At 46.0% G+C, this 19,713-nt stretch overlaps 1 protein-coding gene across 1 annotated transcript in view; it reads right to left on the reverse strand.

The window, feature by feature from the left end:
- Positions 1-19,713, reverse strand: part of LOC123096975 (ubiquitin-60S ribosomal protein L40-1-like) — a 153,475-nt gene that overhangs the window by 88,192 nt on the left and 45,570 nt on the right. Inside the window, exons 3-4 of the mRNA XM_044518760.1 lie at positions 1,364-1,467; positions 1,054-1,249 (exon numbers count right to left, since the gene is read on the reverse strand). Of these exons, the coding sequence (XP_044374695.1) occupies positions 1,054-1,249; positions 1,364-1,467 (300 nt within the window). The remainder of the gene's footprint in view (positions 1-1,053; positions 1,250-1,363; positions 1,468-19,713) is intronic.

A 19,713-nucleotide genomic window follows, 5' to 3' on the forward strand; every position in this document is an offset into this window, starting at 1 on the left:
CTCCAGTACAGGACGGTTTTCAACCATCTTGTAATCGTGGAACCGCTCTATAATATACATTTCGCTCCCAGCATCGGCGGCCCCGAACTTAGATTCGAGCTCCTCCCACAAGTCCTTGGCGACATGCACATGTAAATATGCGTCGACCAGTTTATCTCCGATCATGCTAAGAACTGCTCTGAGAAACACAACGGTGGCCTCCTTGAATGCCTTCTCCTGTTCAGGAGCAATCGTTCCCGTGGAGACACTGGTGACCCAGAACACGTTCATAGCCGTGAGCCATAAAGTGGTCTTAGTCTGCCAACGCTTAAAGTACGTACCGGTAAATTTATCCGGTTTCAGTGCAACGGCAAAGCCACTTGCCGAAAATTCCTACACATAATAGGTTTTTGGATTGTTGAGTAAACAGGCAATTTTTCGACTAATTTAATCTATAAATAGATGACTAGCATGGCATTGACAGAATTAGCAACATACTGATACTGATCTAAACGAGCACGTACTACGCAAACAACAGACAGATCTACACATAATGCTAGGACTGTTAATATGAAAATAATCATGAGAGGGATATACGCGTTATACCCTCCAGTAGGCCATGCAGAAGCCGCCGTGGCGGCCTTCTTGTCGCCGGCACGTTCGGCGTCGGTGGACATGGTGATGATGAGGGCGACGCGGACGTAGAGGAAGTAGACGAACAGCAAGCAGTCGCTTCCCAAAAACCTATTCGCTTCTCCCATACAGGAACGGTCTACCGTGTACGCACAGTGGAGGAGGAGTGCACGAGGGCCTCATCTCTTCTCAAGCTTCAATAGCATGTAGAAGAGAAACCCTTATAAGGAGGTCCAACTCCTCTTCCACTTTCGGGGTGGGACTAAACTTCCCACTCCACCTAGTGCCAATAAACCCACATGGGCCCTTAGAGATTTTTTAGAAATTGCTACATGAGCCTAGAGCCCATCTTAAATTTCAGCACATCCGACAAACACCCGGCATATATTTCTGAACAACAGCTAAATCACCCGATGCAACAAATGTAGGAGTAGTACGTACTTGCAGCAGATCTTCTTGTCTGAGTTGTACTTTTCTGCGAGGGTTCTCAGACTGGGCTCGAACCACATGTTGCCCCCGCGGAGCTGAAGCAGGAGGTGGAGGGTGGAGTCCTTCTGGATATCGTAATCGGCTAGGCTGCAGCCGTCGTCCAGCTGCTTCCCCGCGAAGATGAGGCGCTGCTGCTCCGGCGAGACGCCTGCGGCCACACGACACGACAGGGAGTAAGCCTCTCAACTCTCAAACTCAACAAAGAGATGCCGTTCATGGCGGCGCCAATGCGACGCAGTGGTGTGGTTGGCTTGTGTAACACCTTCCTCGCTATGGATCTTGGCCTTGACATTGTCGACAGTGTAGATGCTCTCGACCTCCAGGGTGACGGTCTTCCCCGCCGGCATCTTGACGAAGATCTGCATCCTCAGCGCCCAATTGACTGTCCGGGTTTTCCTCTGTTCTTGGTTCTGGACACGTTCGGTGCGGTGAGTGCGGCCTAATATAGCCGGCGGGCGGCGGTCACGCACGGGACGTTCCTTGTCCGTCTAGTACTCAGAGTTTATTTCGTCCAAGAGGAAACACGCCTGTCAAGTTTTTTTTGTGGGGTACGCGCCCGTCAAGTTACGGAAGCAAAATCGGGCGTTCAGATAATATGGTACTAAGAGCATCTCCAACGACAGCCTTAAAATAGGGCATTTGAAGTAAAGATCATTTTTTTGCATCACTTGAGCCTAAAAACGAGATTCGACGGCTGCCTTAAACGCAAAAATACGTCGTCCCATTTTAGGGCTGTCCAAAAAATCAGCCCAAGGTGAACCAAATTTGGACAGGCGATGCGTGCCCAAACGCAAAAAAACTGCCAGCTGAAATTTAAGCGCGCCCAGCCGGACCTCATCTGCCTCCCGCGCGCAGCGGCCACCACCACTGCCGCCGTTCCCCTTAACATATCCCGCCGCTATGGACCATCGCGGGCTCATGGGGAAACTCGTGCAGTCACATAGAGGGGGGAGGGGCAATCCGACACTTTCTGTAAGCGTACCAGGACATTCGAGATGCCGATACGGGGATCCGACACTTTCTGTAGGCATACCAGGACATTCGAGATGCCGATACATATCTAGATCTTCAAAAAGATGCCATGGAGGAGTGGTGGAAGTGGCATGGGAAACAACATCCCTGCTTTATCTTCTCGTGCAATGAATAATTTGTGTGAATTACAACTTGTGTGATGTGTGTGAACAATTTGTGTGATGTGTGATGAATAATTTATGTTTATAGTGTTGATTTGAAATAATTTGAATGAGTTTGATATAAGAATGTTCAATATGTATGCAATTGTCGTGCTCAATATAGGGTAGATGCTAGAGCAAATTGGTGCCCTATTATAGGGCTGCTGTTGGAGTAAAAAAGATTCAGCTGATGAAAATGCACCTTCTGATGGCGCAAAACTACTTTTTGCGTGCCCTATATTGGGTTGTTGTTGGAGATGCTCTAACTTGCATCGCTAAGAACTCTAGGTGTAAAGGAGCGTACAAGAATCAGGCCCACACAGATGCATTTAATGCTAGCCCGTTTTGACTGATATGTTTAACTTTTTTAGCATAACTCACTAGGTTTTGGCGATTTGCTGAAGTCTAAGCCAAAGCATGGCGCTTCTTTCACCTGGCAGAGCATTATGGCAGGTATAACTACTCTGAATCGTGGCTATATTTGGCAAGTGGGTAACGGACATACCATCAATATCTGGGGAGATGCCTGGATCCCAAACTGTGTCACTAGGAAGATTGTGACCCCTAGGGGGAGCCATTTGCTATCAAAAGTGAGTGACCTGATTGACCCTGCTTCCAACAATTGGGACGAGGAACTGATTAGACAAACTATGTGGCCCATTGATGCACAATGAATTCTTTCAATCCCACTTCCGCAATATGATATGACAGATTTCATTGCCTGGAGTTACACAAAAAATGGTATGTTCTCGGTACGGTCTGCTTACTCGGTGGAATGGAATTATCATTATGGGAGTAGACTCAAATAGTCTAATGGGATGGGGCGAATCACACCAAATCCTATCTGGTGTCAGATATGGAAGTTATCCTGCCCAGCAAAGGTAAAAAAATTATATGGCGTACATTACATGGCACTCTCCCATGCCGGGTAACACTCGCTAATAGACACATGAAGGTCTCGCCCTCTTGCCCGACTTGCTCTCGGGGCTTAGAAGATACGAAACACATGATTTTCCTCTGTAGTAAAGCAAAGGAGGTTTGGAAGAGGCTAGGGATGGATGTGATTATTGATAAAGCTTGTGAGGTTGATCTTGCTGGGGAGGCAATATTGGAATACCTTCTACTTCTTCCAAACCAAGACTTGAGTATTATGGGGTACCAAAATGCATGTGAAATGATAGCTATTTCAGCTTGGTATCTATGGTGGGAAAGACGAAAATTAGTGCATAAGGAATTAACTCAGAATGCAAATCAGATAGCAATGGGGATCATAGCTCTCACATCCAATTTTGTAAATGCATCATCTCCAAAGGCGGCCATGAAAAAGGGGGGTTGGTACTATCCTCCTAGGGGTTTTGTGAAACTTAATGTTGACACCTCTTTTGATCATGATATGTTGAAGGGTACGATGGGGGCAGTCTTAAGAGACTACAAAGGTAGGTTCATTGCAGGAGGAAATGGAAAGATTGACCATTTTGCGGATGTATTTATGGCTGAAGCTTTAGCTCTCAAATTTGGCCTAACAATGGCGTAAAGGGCGGGGTGTAACCGCCTAATCATCAACTCAGACAACATGGAGGTGGTTGAGACCATGCAGGAAGGAGGACAATCAGCGGCGGCAATTTTCGAGGACTGTGATCACTATGCTTGTGATTTTTTCATGACTAGATTCGAACATTGTAACAGAGAGGCAAATAAAGTAGCTCATGAACTTGCTAGATTAGCTAGATTTTCTTCGACTTCCGACTGGTTTGAGGAACCTCCAAATGAAATTGTAATGATCCTCACAAACGATGTACTGGTTATTTCAAATGAATAAAGCTTCGTTTTAAATCAAAAAAATACTCCCTCCGTTCCTTTATGTGATGTAAGGTGTGTGTTTTTGGTAAGGTGTATTTCTTTGGGCCTAGGGGAAGGCATTGTGGAATTAGTTTGTAGATGATGGGCTACGGTAGTGACTGCTAAACCCGAGTTTATGAATTATTCTATGAGGGGCTGTTTTGGATCCACATGTTTAATGTTATGCTTAGATTTATCTTAATTACTTCTCTTGTAATTGCGGATGCTTGCATGAAGAGTATAGTCATAGATAGGTGTTTTTTCAAGCAAGAACATCACCTTAGCTCTGATCCATCCACATAACAACTTATCAAGGCAATGAACATAAGTCAATAAATCGTGGATTCATGGTGAAAGTAACTAGAGAATATTCCCGCATGTCCTCAAGAGCGTTTTAATCACTATAAGAAGTTCCAGCGGCTTGTCCTTAGCAACATTAAGGATTGAGCCACTTACTACACCTTGTTACTTTTGTTACTTGCTAATTGTTACAAATTATCTTTCTATCAATCTATCTATCAAAACTATCTTACAACACTTGTAGAGAATATCTTGTGAAAACTGCTTATCGATTCCTTCTGCTTCTCGTTGGGTTCGACAATCTTACTTATCGAAAAGACTACGATTGATCCCCTATACTTGTGGGTCATCATATACCATCCAGAGCTCCATCACGAAGTATTATGGCGCGGTTGATCGGTTGGAGGCAATATGACCATTGCGTGCAGCAACCATGGAGATCATAAGTTCCGATTCGTCTTGCTCTACATGTTGATTGATTGATTCACTCATTGTTGCTCTATAGGTTGCGTAGTCTGCATGCGCTGCCGTGATGTACTACAGGTCAGTGAGCAGACCATTCACGCACATACATTGTTTTATGAAGCTCAAGGGGTAGTATGTGTGGGATAACATGATCCATCCATGAAAAATTTGTTGAACAGTGGTTAATCTCATTGAATTTGAACTATTGTTGTATTAGACATATTTGCATGCTATTTATGAATGATTTGTGCTATTTTCTATCCAAGCTTTTAATCAATTCCATCGTGTTTAGTGAAAATCGTCCGGTTAGTTGAAATCATGTTTAAAATGTATTAAACATTGGCTTGCAAGCAGCAGAACATTAACAACTTCCAGAGCATTCCGAAGTACATAGGCCACTTGCTGTGACTTTAGTAGTTTACAAAAGGGTCGGCAGCAAGTCTTCAAACACTGAAATCAAATATTAAACATTGGCTTGCAAGCAGCAGAACATTAACAACTTTCAGAGCATTCCGAAGTACATAGGCCACTTGCTGTGACTTCAGTAGTTTACAAAAGGGTCGGCAGGAGAAAAACCAGATCCTATTTTGAAGCTCCGAATGTAACCGCCATGAGGATCAGAACACGCAGCGACCAGCACTATGGAGGTTTCACTGGCCCGTTTCATGGACACCAGACTCTCCAGTTTGGATTCTACGTCCTCGAACGAACTGGAAGCAGCGTCAAACACAATCACCACCTCCTGCAGCACCAACGCGCTCTCAAAGAAAAATTTGAGGAAGGCGAGGTCGCCGCGGCCCCCTTGGAAATCGTGAAAAACCAGCAGCTCGATACGTGACCGGATGCATTCTATGGTACCAGACTCGTGCCAGGACTTTAGGTTCAGCTTGCCAGAGGATTGATCGGTTTTTCCAGACCGAAAATTCGATCAGTCAAATGCACATGCAGTTCATCAGCTATTGATAGCAATTAGCAATATTAGGATGCAAATGGAAGCCAAAAGAGGCGTCAGGGGCTTCACCTTGATGTGGAGCGTCTCAACATTCGGAAAGCATCTGAGGACACCGGGAACCATCTTGGCATCATTGCGGACTCCGAAACACACCTCCAAAGCCAGGATTCCCACACCTGGCACCATGGTGCTAGGACTCACCCTTGACCCAGCCTGCAAGTGCAATCACAACGCACCCAATTAAGACAAGAAATATCACACATTTGCATTGATCGCTTTAGGAATTTAAATGGAACAAATGGAAAGATGAGGCACCTTGATGATGGTGTTGCCGACCTCTAGGACGTGCCTTTGGTCCAGCTCCAAGTATCCCAACAATTGCAGCTTGGGGGCATGACCAATCTTCACCTTGGTGAAGTTGCCATGAGGGGTAAAACCTTCGGACTAGATGAGCCGCTCAAGGAGTGGGGCGTCCACCACGAAGATTTCTTCAAGGAAGCAGATGATCTGCACGCACCGGAGGCTTTGGCTGACAAGGCGGAGGCAAAGCCTCAGCAGATTCCCTTGGACACAGAGCGTCTCGAGCACGGGGCTCCTGTCGAGGACGAAGTCCAAATCCCTGCTCTCCATGACGACGTTGCAGAGCCCGAGCTCATGGAGGTTACGGAAACAGGTGGCGCTCGGGAGGCCGGCCGTGTCGAGGAACATCCAGGGGCCGAGGTAGAGGCGGGTGAGGGAGTTAATTGCACAGAAGTACCACAATTGGGGCATCAAATGTAGATTGGTACCACGATTGCTAATTTTTGCATGTCAGTACCACTATTGCTCCAGGTTTTTCAAATAAGGCTAAAATGCGTATTTATACGTATTGATGCTCGATCCGACAGCTCGGGCCCACCCGTCAGGTGCCATGCTGGCCATCGGCGCGTGCCCGCGCGCTGACTAGGACGAGCCGGTGCGCTGCTGATCTCCAACCCGGTCCGGTCGCACCAGCTCGCCCCCGCTGCACCATTCCCCTCCCCTCCTCCTCTCCTCACTCGTTTCCTCCGTCACCGCCGCCCGTGTCCCGACTGCCGGCTGCCGCACCGCCCCGCCGACGCCATGGTTTTGGAGGACAAAAGCAGCGACGACCAGTCTAGCCTCCCGTACATGCATTCTTCCTCCACAAACGGTCTCAACGAGGTCAGTACAGTGAGTTTAGGGTTAGGGTTTTAGATTTGGGATTTCTTGATTTGGTTGATTTCGGTAGGTTTTGATTTGCCCATTGTCTTTGTGCGAGCTTTTGCATGTCCCTTTCAGCCTTGAAGATCCAGATTACAAGGGGCTTGAGCTGGATGTGATGTCTCCATGTGAGAAGCACGGCATGGCATCTGAGAGGCTTGTTGCCTTTGAAGGAACAGACACAGGCAGGCGGTTTTTAGCATGTGCACAACCGGTATGGATTGTAGGCATAGTGATTTTTTTCTTACTTTGTCAGTGCCATATTGAACTCTGTTTGCTGGAGTACTCTGCTTGTTGTCAACATTTTGGTTCATAATGGCACTAGAGTAGCTTATTTAGGTCAAGCATGAGTATATTTTGCTGGAGTACAATGGCATAGTAATTTTGGTTAATAGTGGTACTAGAGTAGCTTAAAAATGGTAACTAACCTAGTCAGTCAGCTACTCAAGTGGCTGCTCCTCTTGTTAAATGTAGTGGTCTGATGCTAAATTTAGATATTCTTTTTGGCAACTGCAGTTATCTTGTGTAATTACTTGTTGTATGAACCGTGTTGGTGTTGTTGTTGTTTTTGCAGGCAGGTAGCAATTGTGGCTTTGTTGAATGGGTTGATCACCAGTGGCCCCCAACAATGCAGAATGCATTGTTGAAGCTATGGGCAATGGTTGAAGATGCCAAAACTGCTAGGGTGAATGACAATCTTGAAAGTTCTTTCACTGTCCACCATCTGACAGAAGAGAAGAACAAGCTGGAGGCCAACTATGACAAGCTAGTCCAAGATGTGCATGAGCTGATGAACTTCCAGGAAGATAAGGTGGTGGATTTCAGACATCTGCAATCTGCCATTACATATCAGCAGGAGGTAAGAAAAGAACCGATTGATGATATGAAGGCACAGATGGCAAGTGAGATGGCAAAGAAAGATGCAGAGACCCAGAAACTTACTCAGAAGTATGAGCTACTGCTCAACCTGACAAGAGCTCAAGCAACAGTCATTTAGAACTTGAAGTTGAACAAAATGAAAGAGAAGCAAGTGCTTACTGAAGCTAGTATGAATTTGGAGGTGAAGAATGCAGAGCTAACAAAGTGTCAGGAGAAGCTCACCCAAGAGAAGCTAGAGTTGAAGCTTCAGGTTGCTGATCTGCTTAAGGGAAATGAAAAGCATATTGAAGAGAAGTGGCAGTTAGAGTTTCAGAATGAAAAGTTGAAGGAGAAGTTCAGGGGGATTCAGGCCATCTTGGAGAAGTGAAGAAGATGAAAATGAGATTAGTCGCATTGCTGACCTTTTGGGAATGATGGTTGTGTAATGACCTAGCATCTAGGAACTAAGGTTGTGTACTGTATGCTTGTACTAATGGTGAACTATGGCTGTGTATGTATGTAGTAGTTATGCTATTCATCCTTTTGTGAGAAAAGGATGAACTATGCATTTGAAGTTGAACTCCTCTATGTATTGTGAACAATGGTTATGTATGGCTATAATGAGTTGAACTCCAGAAACTAATGTGTGCTATGATTGGTAGACATGGATCAGTTTCTTATTATGTATGGATATGCTGATTATGTAGATGGATATGTTGATGATGATACATTATGACAATGTTGCAGCAAACCACTCATGTCATACAAAATAAAAGAGGAACAAGACTGACTAAATCTCATTGCATCAGAAGATAACTTCACTGATCCATTACCACTTGATCCATTACAACTTGGCTTAAACTAGAGCAACTAAACCAGACAGTACATTGCATTTAGATTGGCTGCAACTAAACCAACTAACTAACTTAATATCTTGCCTGCAACTAAGCCAAGCACAAATATAGTGAAAAGAAACAACACATTGTGAAATTTGGCCCTAATCCCTGCAATCTCTGCATTCTTCTCTCTGAGTTGAGTTTGCAGAGACAGAAACATGGCCTCCCTTGTGCCATCATCTTCACTTGGAGTCAGCATTGGAAATTGATCTTCAGATCTAGCAACAGTTGCACCTTTAAGCCTCCATACTTCATCACGTAGATCCCCAATGAGCTCACTCCAGAATGTGGGCAATGGATCATCATGCCATTGCACAAATCCACAGCCACCGTGCTATTAAGATGCACAAACAAATTTCCAAAAATATATCATTTCACATACTATTGCACAGAAGAAAAAGGAAGGAAATTAGGCAAAAAACAACACTCACCATAGCATCCACGCAGCTATAGTACCTCCTACCAGGGTTCTTCCTGGTCCAGGAGATCCATCTTGACGCCTTCCTCGGAGGTGAGCAGTGGCACATCACTGGAGGCTCGTATGCCATTGGGAGCTCGCGGTAGCGCACCGGCGAGCGCGACTCCTCCCCCCTCCTTCCTGCAGCTCGACGAAATCCGGGAGCGGACCCGGCACTGGACGACCACGACTTCGGTCTCTCCACCGCCGGCCCCAGTCAGCGCCTCCACGCTGAGATTTCTCCTTCTTCTCCTTCGCTGCGCTCCAAATGGACACTGCGTGGACGAACCCTAGTTTCGTTCCCAAATCTGAGATCTTGTGCTGTCACTTTAATAGTAGGAGAGGTATCTGTCCCACATGTCAGAATCCCCAAATGTGGTACTGCATGTTATGTGATGCCCCAATATTGGTACTGACATGCAATAGCTAGCAGCAGTATTGGTACTGATTTGCAACAAGTAACTGAAAATGTGTTACTGCTTTGCAAATACTGGTACTCCACCTCAAGTTCAACATTACAATAACCACCTCAAGTTCAACATTCAGATAACCACCTCAAGTTCAACACATACATATCCAGTAGCAACATATTCAACACCAAAATATGGTGCCCCAACTAGAGTACTCCACCTCAAGTTCAACATTACAATAACCAGTACTGGATTGTGCCAAATTATGCATCAAGTGGCAACAACACATCAACATCAGCATCAAGTTCAACCAAAATAACACCACATCATTTCAAATTACATGGCTCCTCTTCCTCTGCTAGCAGTGAAGTAGGACATCCATCCAGTGTGTGTACCATCAGTAGGAATGTCAGCATATTGCCTGGGGGCACTGAATGGCCTTAGAGCACCTCTTCCAGCTCCTCTTCCAGATGGTGGTGGTGTAGTAGAAGTAGCAGCTCCTCTTCCTCTGGCAGCAGCTCTTGGCCGTCTTGCTGTTGTTGTAGTAGAAGGATCAGCAGCTCTTGGCTGTGAGTTACTTGGAGTAGCCTTACAAAGAAAAGGAAAACAGTTAATAATGCTAGAAAGAAATGTACAAGAAATAAAGGAAAGATTTGTATATTTCAAGGTGAAAAATTATTACCACATGCTTATTCTTCCTCAAAGCTAGCTCAGGCTTCAACTGTTTAAGACAGTTTGTGTACCTATGCCCTTGGAGACCACAATTGCCACATGTTATGGTCCCCATTCTTGAAGTGTCTTTTGGCTTTGGTACTTCAAATTTGCCCTTGATCCTCTTTTCTTTCTTTCTTTCTTCCTCTCTTGATTTTGAATGTAGGTGGTTCTATGTCTGGACCAGGGGTCCTTGTCCAATCATGCTCACCAGGCACAGGAAAGATCATTGGTTCATAAGCTGCAACATAAAAATCTTTCTTGAAGAATTTGCTGACATAATCCTCTGGTTTCCTTTTAGCCTTGTTTATTGCAGAGATGGCATGGTTGCAAGGTATGCCACTAAGGTCCCACTTCCTGCATCCACAAGTCTCAAGTTCCAGGTTGACACCATGTGTTTGCTGCCCACTTGTAACTTGCCATAAGTTGACCCCTGCCTGTATTGGCTTGCAATATCTGGCCCTCTCCTTCTCAACCTCTAGCTTCTCACTGTAATGAGGTGTTATATCCCATCTTGCTGCCTTTACACTCTCTCTGTTCCTATGCCACCTCACCATCTGCTTATCTTTTATCCCATCACACATTGTCCTTATAGGTTTTCTCCTAACATCTAGAATGTACTTGTTGAACACCTCAGACAAGTTGTTCACTACCAAGTCAGTCTTGCAGTTTGTGTCAAATGCATGCCTTGCCCATGTTTTTTTTGGTATTGCAGTAAGCCACTCCCAAGCTTCCTCACTTTCAGCTCTAAGATCATTCATTGCAATATTAAATTTGTGTTCATTGTAGGCATAGCTAGCATTATCCATGCACTTCTTAAGATCTTCACCCCTAAACCCAGCATTTTGGAAATTTGCATATAAATGCCTAAGGCAGAATCTTTGGTTGCAATTTGAAAACACGGCATTCACTGCATTCAATAACCCCTGACACAAACAATTTAACAAGTCTAAGCTACAAGGTAAATAAATATGCACCAATGAAACTCTTAGCTACTGTTAACACTTGTGCAAAACAAAATGAAATGTGCAAACACATACCTTTTGTCTATCTGACATTATAGTATAAGGTCCAAACTTGCCCACTTCTCCACCTAGGCAAATTTTCAGTTGGTGTAGAAACCAACACCAACTAGGTGTGTCCTCTTGTCCAACTATGCGAAATGCCAGTGGATATATGTTGTTGTTGCCATCTCTACCAGTGGCAGCAAGGAGTTGAGCTCCTGTAGTGAGCTTAATGAAGCATCCATCAACACCTGCATAATCAACATTTCCAAACATTAAATACATTCAAGTGATATACAATATGGAGTACTCTACAATATGTAAATGGTGCACAAGGTTCAGGAACTAACCAATGAATGGCCTACACCCATTGAGAAACCCCTCCCTTGCTCCATTCAGGCAAAAGAACATGGCATGGAATCTTGGGCCTGGGTGGGGTATTTTTGCATTTGGTACTGGAGTAACAGTAGTGACTATTACTCTACTCCCAGGGTTTGTGTCCATGACAGTCTGAGCATAGTCTTTAAGCCTAGGATATTGCTTCTTGTGATCTCCTAAGACAGCTTCAATAGCTATGTTCTTTGCCCTATATGCCATGCACTTGGGCACATCTACACCATATTTTTCCATGCATGCATCAATTATTGTCTGAATACCAGTAGTTATATCAGATCTGAAGAGATGCTCATATTTCTGTGCTAGCCACTTAGCACTAACCCTGGTGGTCTCAGTGGTACTAGGGCAAGTGTGCTCTAGTCTCATCTTCTTAATTACAAAGGTTTTCTCCCCTTTTATAACTGCTGCCACCATAAAGAACTGGCATTGTTTATCTGGACACTCAACAATTATCCTCTGATCTGAATTCCTGTGATACTTAAAATTCCTGGCCTGAGTGATGTGCAAATTCAACAAAGCATCTCTGAATTGATGCTGATCCCTAAAACACAACTTCATACACAGTTGCTCATGTGGTTGCTCCATTTTCTCATTGTACCACTTCCTAGCAGGCCTTTTCTTTGCCCTACTCTTCCTTTTCTTTGGTAGGACAAAAGAGACTGGCTCAAAACCATCATCATCACTCTCCCTCAACAACCCCTTCTCTTCTTCATCTGATGATGGTCTGAAATCAGGTTCAACCTCTGGTAGCTTACTACAATGTGACCTAGTTGTTGGTCCTCTTCTAACTGGTAGCTTCTGCTTCTTCTTCACAGGTTCAACTATAGTTTCTTCTTCTTCTTCAAAAGTCCTATCTTCCTCTACCTCAAATGGGTCCTCAACTTCAGTGTCACCCTCATAATGCAGCATTTCTTCCTCTTCTGATTGCTCATCATCTGATTCTTCCTCTTGTACTTCTAGCTCTCTCTGTCTCTTTCCCTCTTCCACCTCTACATCTTCATCATCACCCATGTAATGAGGGTCATTTCCAATTTGAGCATCCTCATCAGAGGCATTAGCATCACTGTCCTCATATGCCTCAAATCCTTGATATCCCTCTTCTTCTTCTTCCAAAACTGCTTTCAACTTGGCTGTTGCATTCTTGCTTTCTTGTGTGCAAACACCAGCAGGATGAGGTGTGCTAGAGTTGCTACATTGACTCTCAAAAACTACTCCTTGCTGATCAACAGCTAAGACAGGAGGCTCACTCAGATCTAAAACAACAGGCTCTTGGTACACCACAGTGGACAACTCTGGCTTCTCAAAATGCTGCCTCTCAAAATCAGTATCAGGGGGTGGACAAGCCCTGACTAGCAAATCAAGCACCAATTTGTCCTGGATCTTCCTCTTTATCATCTGTAATTCTGCATGACTGTCTACCAAATCCAGCCCTTTCTCTCCTAAAGATGGATTTTCAATGTGATACAAACAATCATATGCATTAAATCCTTGGGTTTCCATCACTGCAACCAAATTCAGATAAGTAATATCTGAACCACACAGCTTCATCTCCAATGGTTCTCTTGCATCAAAATGGATCCTTACTTGCCAAATGTCTTCATCCAAACTACAGAACAAATTAAATTTCATGTATTCATTATAATTACTCTTAATTTGGAGAGCAACAGTACAGTACAGAACAATTTAGAGTAACCTGTAAGTCTAATATTTACTATTAACTCTACTATTACAGATGCTATTTCAGCACAGAACAATGCTATTAAAGTAACCTGTAAGTCTAATATTTACAGTACAGAACAATGTACTTTACTATTTCAGCACAATAGCAAAATCAAGGAAAAAGACAAGGCCATAATCCCAAATTGTTACTGTAATTGAACTAATTTGAGAGTGCAATACACTGAGTTACTAGGTTACTGTAATTGTCCTATACTAGTCACTACAATTGGACAAACCCTAATCCCCAACTGGATAAACAAGAAGATGAACAAACCCTAAAAATCCCCAATTGGATAAACCAGAGCAGGAGGAGGACAAGGGTACTTACAGCACGCCGCCAAGTCCATGCGTCAACTCATGGCTGCTGCTAGGGTTCGCCACCCACTGCTGCGCCAACCGCAACCGCTGCTCCATGCTGAGTAACATCGACTCCTCCTCGTCGTCGGTCGAGTACGCGGAGCTGGAGTCGTCGCCGCCATCACCGTCGACGCCAGCCGTTCCGCTAGGAGGCCAGAACGGCATCTCACCGCCGCCGTGGACGCCCTCGCCGCCGACCTGGCGGAGTCGCCGACGCCATAGACTAGGGTTCGAGCGAGTGAGGAGAGGAGGAGGGGAGGGGAATGGTGCGGCGGGGGCGAGCTGGTGCGACCGGATCGGGTTGGAGAGCAGCAGCGCACCGGCTCGTCCTAGTCAGCGCGCGGGCACGCGCCGATTGGCCAGCGTGGCACCTGACGGGTGGGCCTGAGCTGTCGGATCGAGCGTCAATATGTATAAATACGCGTTTTAGCCTTATTTGAAAAACCTGGAGCAATCGTGGTATCGACATGCAAAAATTAGCAATCGTGGTACCAATCTGCATGTGATGCCCCAATTGTGGTACTTCTGTGCAATTAACTCCGGGTGAGGGTCTCCATGCCTAAGAGAGTGGCGGGGAGAGCGACGTCGAACGGCCACTGGTGGTTTACGAGGACGAGATCCTGGATGCCCTTGTCAACGAGGATCTGGAGCCAGCCCGTGAGCAGGGCATGGAACTCATCCATGTAGCAGCTGGTGAGGTGGACGCATGGGAAGGGCCCCGGGTGTGCGGCGAGGACGCTGGACACGGCGGAGGTGGCGGGAAAGAGGCCGGAGTCAACGAGGACGAGCGGGCCGGAGCGCCAGACCCCGCGCCAGCGGCGGGAGAGCGCGGCGGTGCGGGCGGCGTCCTTTGCGGGGAGGCGGGAGACGATGTTGTGAAGGAGCGCGTCGGGGAGGCGGCTGACGCGGTCGACGTCGTCGTGCGGGAGAAGGGCGAAGAGGCAAGGGGCGGCGGAGACGGGCGGGTCGGGGAGGGCGTAGTTGGTAGGCAGGTAGGCGCGGTGGAATAGCTGTTGCACGTCGTCCTTGCTGCGGAGGAACTCGACCGCTATCTTGAGCAAACGGGCGAGAAGGGGACACCGGGACAGGTTCTGCTCCATGGCCGCCGCCGCCGCCGCGGGAAGCCAGGGGTGGGGACGAGGGCTTTGAGCGGCGCGTTCTGTCTGTGTGTGTGGAGTGTGGACTAGAGTAGGAACGGCCCAAGGAAGGGGGACTTTTCAACCTTTTCCTTTGGGGAAACGTTTGAAACCGGCATGCCGGCCGAAAGTTCAGCCGGCCAAGCACACGTCGTTAGATCAGATGCAAATCAACCGTCCTTATTGCTCCAGTAACTGCCCATCGCTTTGCCTGGACCTTATCTTATCTCTTCACGCGGAGATTCCTCAGCCACTTTCTTCTCTCTCTCACATGATGCATATCCTCTCTCGTTCTTCTCCCCGCCCACCTTTTTGGCTGTTGCAGATGCGGTCACCGGCGGCAACGCGGGACGACTACCACGGGTGCTACAAGGCCACCGCTGGCGCCGGCCTCGGCGACCATCGGCGCCGCTTGCAGAGGAGCAGCGCATACGCGCGGAGACAGGCAGTGGATGCAACTGGGGGCCTCGCTTCTGCGATGAGGTGCCATGACTTGATGCTCCCGGCGGCGACAGGACTTGCAACCCTAGGTTCATGGAGCTGCAACCGCGGTGACGAGGAGCTACATCCGACAGCGATTTTTGCTGGAAGTAGTTCTTTTCTTTGCTACAATCGACACATATATTTGGTGATGAGATTTTTTTTGCTGGAACCATCATCAAATTTTGCTGGAACTGGCTTTTTCTGTTGCTATAATCGACCAGCAGTGTTTTTGCTGGGGAGAACTTTTTGTTGGAACCAGTGGTTTTTTGCTGGAACTGGCTTTTTTGTTTGCTACAATCGACCTTTTTCCAGATTTGTTCCTCTGGGATTATTTTTGCTGGAAACGTCTTTTGCTACCACTGTAGTTTTTTTTGCTGGAACCAACATTTTTCAAAGGATCCAATGGGACGTTGACTCACATCTACCTTGGGTTATTTTGTTGCCAGCGTCGCTGGCGAGCATCGACGACGAACATTTTTGCTACCACTGTAATCTATTTTTGCTACAACCATAGTCTGTTTTTGTTGCGAGCGTGGCACAAGCGACCGGCGAGCGCGGCTGGCGGGCGTGGTGGCACGGGTGGCCGGCAAGCACGAGAAACCAAGGACAAGTGCGGGCGGCCGGTGAGCGCGCGGAGTCCGGCCGGCTAGTGTGGCTGAGCTAGTTCGCTGCCTTTTTCCCCTCGATCCACTTTTCATTCGCGTTTGACTTTTTGAGGGACGGAGAAAGGTTGTATCCTACGGTTAAAAGAAGCACATCATACGTTCGGCAGCCGACCGGCCCAAATTTGGGCCGGTGCGCCGGCGCCTAGCACTGGCCTTTCTTTTGTGAGAAATTCCACATTGCAAACTGAACTAAGCATTTGGCGTAGACCTAGCGGACGCGCCCACCTCTGCTGTCCTATGCGCACAAAGATTGTCGATGTAATTTTGAACGTGCGTATGCACTCCAGATGTTAAAAAAATACACTTAGATAAATACTAGAGGGTTCAGTCATATAGCATTTGTTAGCGTGTAAAATGAGCAACAATTTTTTAAAATAAAATATACTCCCTCGGTCTCATAATATAAATAGTGTAACGGAGGGAGTAGTAAGAGCATCTACAGTCGAACTTGGCAAATCCGACCTACCCTAAAAAAAATCCGACCTCCTATACGTCCGCGGACGCTCCCGGACACGCCCGCATATTTTCGTCCCCGCATCCACATATCTGAAATCCGGACTCTCAAATCCATGTAAATACATGCACGTCGATCATACAAGCCAATGTCACATGTAAATAGCAAATGTTGGTACGAAGCAAAGATAGTGTTTACATAAAATTTATTTGAAGTGCCAAACTTAAGCATTGGCTTCTTGGTTGCCATTGTGGGACCACATGTGCCCCACAAGATCATTGAGTAGTTGCGTGTGCACCTGCTAGTCTCGAAGATTTTGATGCATCTGCAGAAAGTTCATCAGCTGAGCCAGAGAGTTGCCGGACATACCGTGCACTAATAGGAAAAACCCTATACACAGGAGCTTACCAATAGCGCTGTTTAGAAGCAGGCGCTGCTACTAAGTAGCAGTAGCGTTTAGAAATAAAGAGCGCTGCTACTATGATCATAGCAGTAGCGTTGTAGTTATAAAACCCACTGCTATTATAATTGTCAGACCGTTGCCGGCAGGCTAGGTATACTAGTAGCGGTGGTTCTTTAAAAGCGCTACTAATACTGTACTTAGTGGTAGCGTTTTCCACCAACCAGCGCTACTGCTAAATTCAGTCGAAACCCAAGTTAATTTAGTCCCACCTCGCTCTGTGAACAGAATCTTTACCACTTTAAATATGGTGCTTCTCAAACTATCACAACCAGTTGGTCTTCGTTGTATTCTATGTGTAGGATTTATGGTCGCAATATGAATCCTCACTGGTTCCTAAACCAGGGAGGATTCATACTGAAAATTTAGATTCTACACAAAAAGATCAATGATGGACAATTCTTTTTTGATGCTGTTTTTACATGCTTAAAGTTAGTAGTAGCGCTGGTTCACTAAAAGCGCTACTGATATTGATCATAGCAGTAGCGTTTGTTAGGAACAAGCGCTACCACTACGGGCCCTTATCCAACCGCCGACTCGCGCGCTCCTCACTCTCTCCCCCTCACTCTTCGCCTCTCTCGACTCTGTCGCCTCCGTCGCCCTCCTCCTCCACCCCAAGGTCGATCCCTCCCTCCCCCTCCCTCCCTCCTCCTCCCTCTCCGGCGCCGGCGGCCGCCTTCTCCTCCTCCCTCTCCGCCGGCGGCCCCCTCCTCCTCCTCCTCCCTCTCCGCCGCCCCCTCCTCCTCCTCCCTCCTCCCTCTCATGCTCTCTCCTCCTCCTCCCTCCTCCTCTCTCCTCCTCCCCCTCCTGCTCTCTCCTCCTCCTCCTCCCTCCTCATTCCCCTCCCCCTCCCTCCTCCTCCTTCCTCCTCCTCCTGGCCTCCTCCCACCTCCTCCTCCCCCTTTCTGTAAATAGGTATTAGTTTTTGTTAAATGTAGGTTTTTGTTTTTAGTAAATGTAGGTTTTTAGTATATTTTGTTTTTAGAAAATTTGAATAAGTAAATGTAGGTCTTTTGAATAGAATAGGATTTTTTTTGAAATTTTGAATAAGTAAATTTGAATAGAATAAAATATGAAATTGAAAAAAATAAGTAAATGTAGGTCTTTTGAATAGAATAGGAAATTTTTAGAAAATTTGAATAAATAAATTTGAATAGAATAGGAAATTATAAGTAAATTTGAATAGAATAAGTAAATGTAGCTTATGGAGTTTCACTAAGTCCTAACATGAAGATAATAATGTTTTTGTTTATATTTTGTTTTTGCAGAAATCAAGGAGCCCCTGCATCATCCCCGTCACCGACCCCCTCTGACCTCGATCGAGGTGAGACCAGCCACCCCATGTTGTTAATTTAATATAGGTATTTTAGGTGTTTAATCCTAGAATAATGTAGTATGAACCCTAGTTATGATCGAATCATGTTCAAAATGTAGGTTTTTAATTAGGTGTACTTAATAGAATTTAGGTGTTTTAGGTGTATTTAACAGAATTCTAGGTTGATTTGTTTTGAATATGTCACATTTGTTGTTATTTTTTTAGTTAAAGCAATTATTCCCGCATCAACGTCGACGATGCCTATCCTGCAACCTCGTCGTCGACTCGGCGGAGGAGGCCTGCTTGATCAGAGGGGCCATGTCCGGGACTGGGCTCCGCCGGGCTGGTACTGGGAGGTGCTACCTTCCGGGGGGCACAGCTTGGTGAGGAGTCAGCCCGTCGTTGACCCGAACCTTCTTTGGTGGCAGTCGCATGGGCCAGTGACGATGCGGAGGCTTGTGGACCCTGCGGAGGTGGTACATCACCGTGTCAGCGAGGAGGACGAGCATGTCCGTCGCTACATGGTTGCGTTGGAGGGCAGGTTCTCCAATACCTGGCAGGTTCTTCAGGGATCTCACTGGAGCTATGATCCTGTGATGGTTCCTTCTCTTTGGGTGTCCACCGCCCGCGCCGATACCCGTCGTTCGCTAGGGTTTTAGCTGTATTAGTGATGTTATATGTATGATACTATTCGAGATGTATTAGTGATAATATTCAACGATGTACGAACGAAAGAGATGATTTAGTTTTGCTTATTAAATGCATGCTAATTTGAATACTAATTTATATTACGATTTGGTTTTGCTTATTGAATGCTCAAATTGGAAAACTACTCCTAATTTGAATGCTCAAATTGGAGAGCACTATGCTTATAGGGTTTTTGTTTTTGCAGAAATCAAGGAGCCCCTCCATCATCACCGACGTCGTCACCGTCACCGACCCCCTCCGACCTCGAGGTGAGACTTGCCAAATCTCCATGTCAATATGAGTCATATAAGACATTTTGAAATGTTTTTTTATATTTTGAACCATTGAAATGCAATGACCATCAAGTTTGAATGCTCATATGATGTAGATATAAACATGTATATCTTGTGTTGCTCAAATAGGATATGTGCTTGCCCAAGTGGCCGACCATGTTTGCAGGATACACCTCCGAGTGGCCTATGTTTTGCCGGAGTGTTGATTAATTTCTGTTCCGGCAAATTTCAGGCGCTCGATATGTCCTTTTTTGGCAAAGTGTAGGATCGAAAGTATGTCTAGAGGGGGGTGATTAGACTACTTGACCAAATAAAAATCTAGCCTTTTCCCAATTTTAAGTCTTGGAAGATTTTAGCGACTT

Source organism: Triticum aestivum, chromosome 4D (assembly GCF_018294505.1).
Source record: "Triticum aestivum cultivar Chinese Spring chromosome 4D, IWGSC CS RefSeq v2.1, whole genome shotgun sequence".
Lineage (NCBI taxonomy): Eukaryota > Viridiplantae > Streptophyta > Magnoliopsida > Poales > Poaceae > Triticum > Triticum aestivum.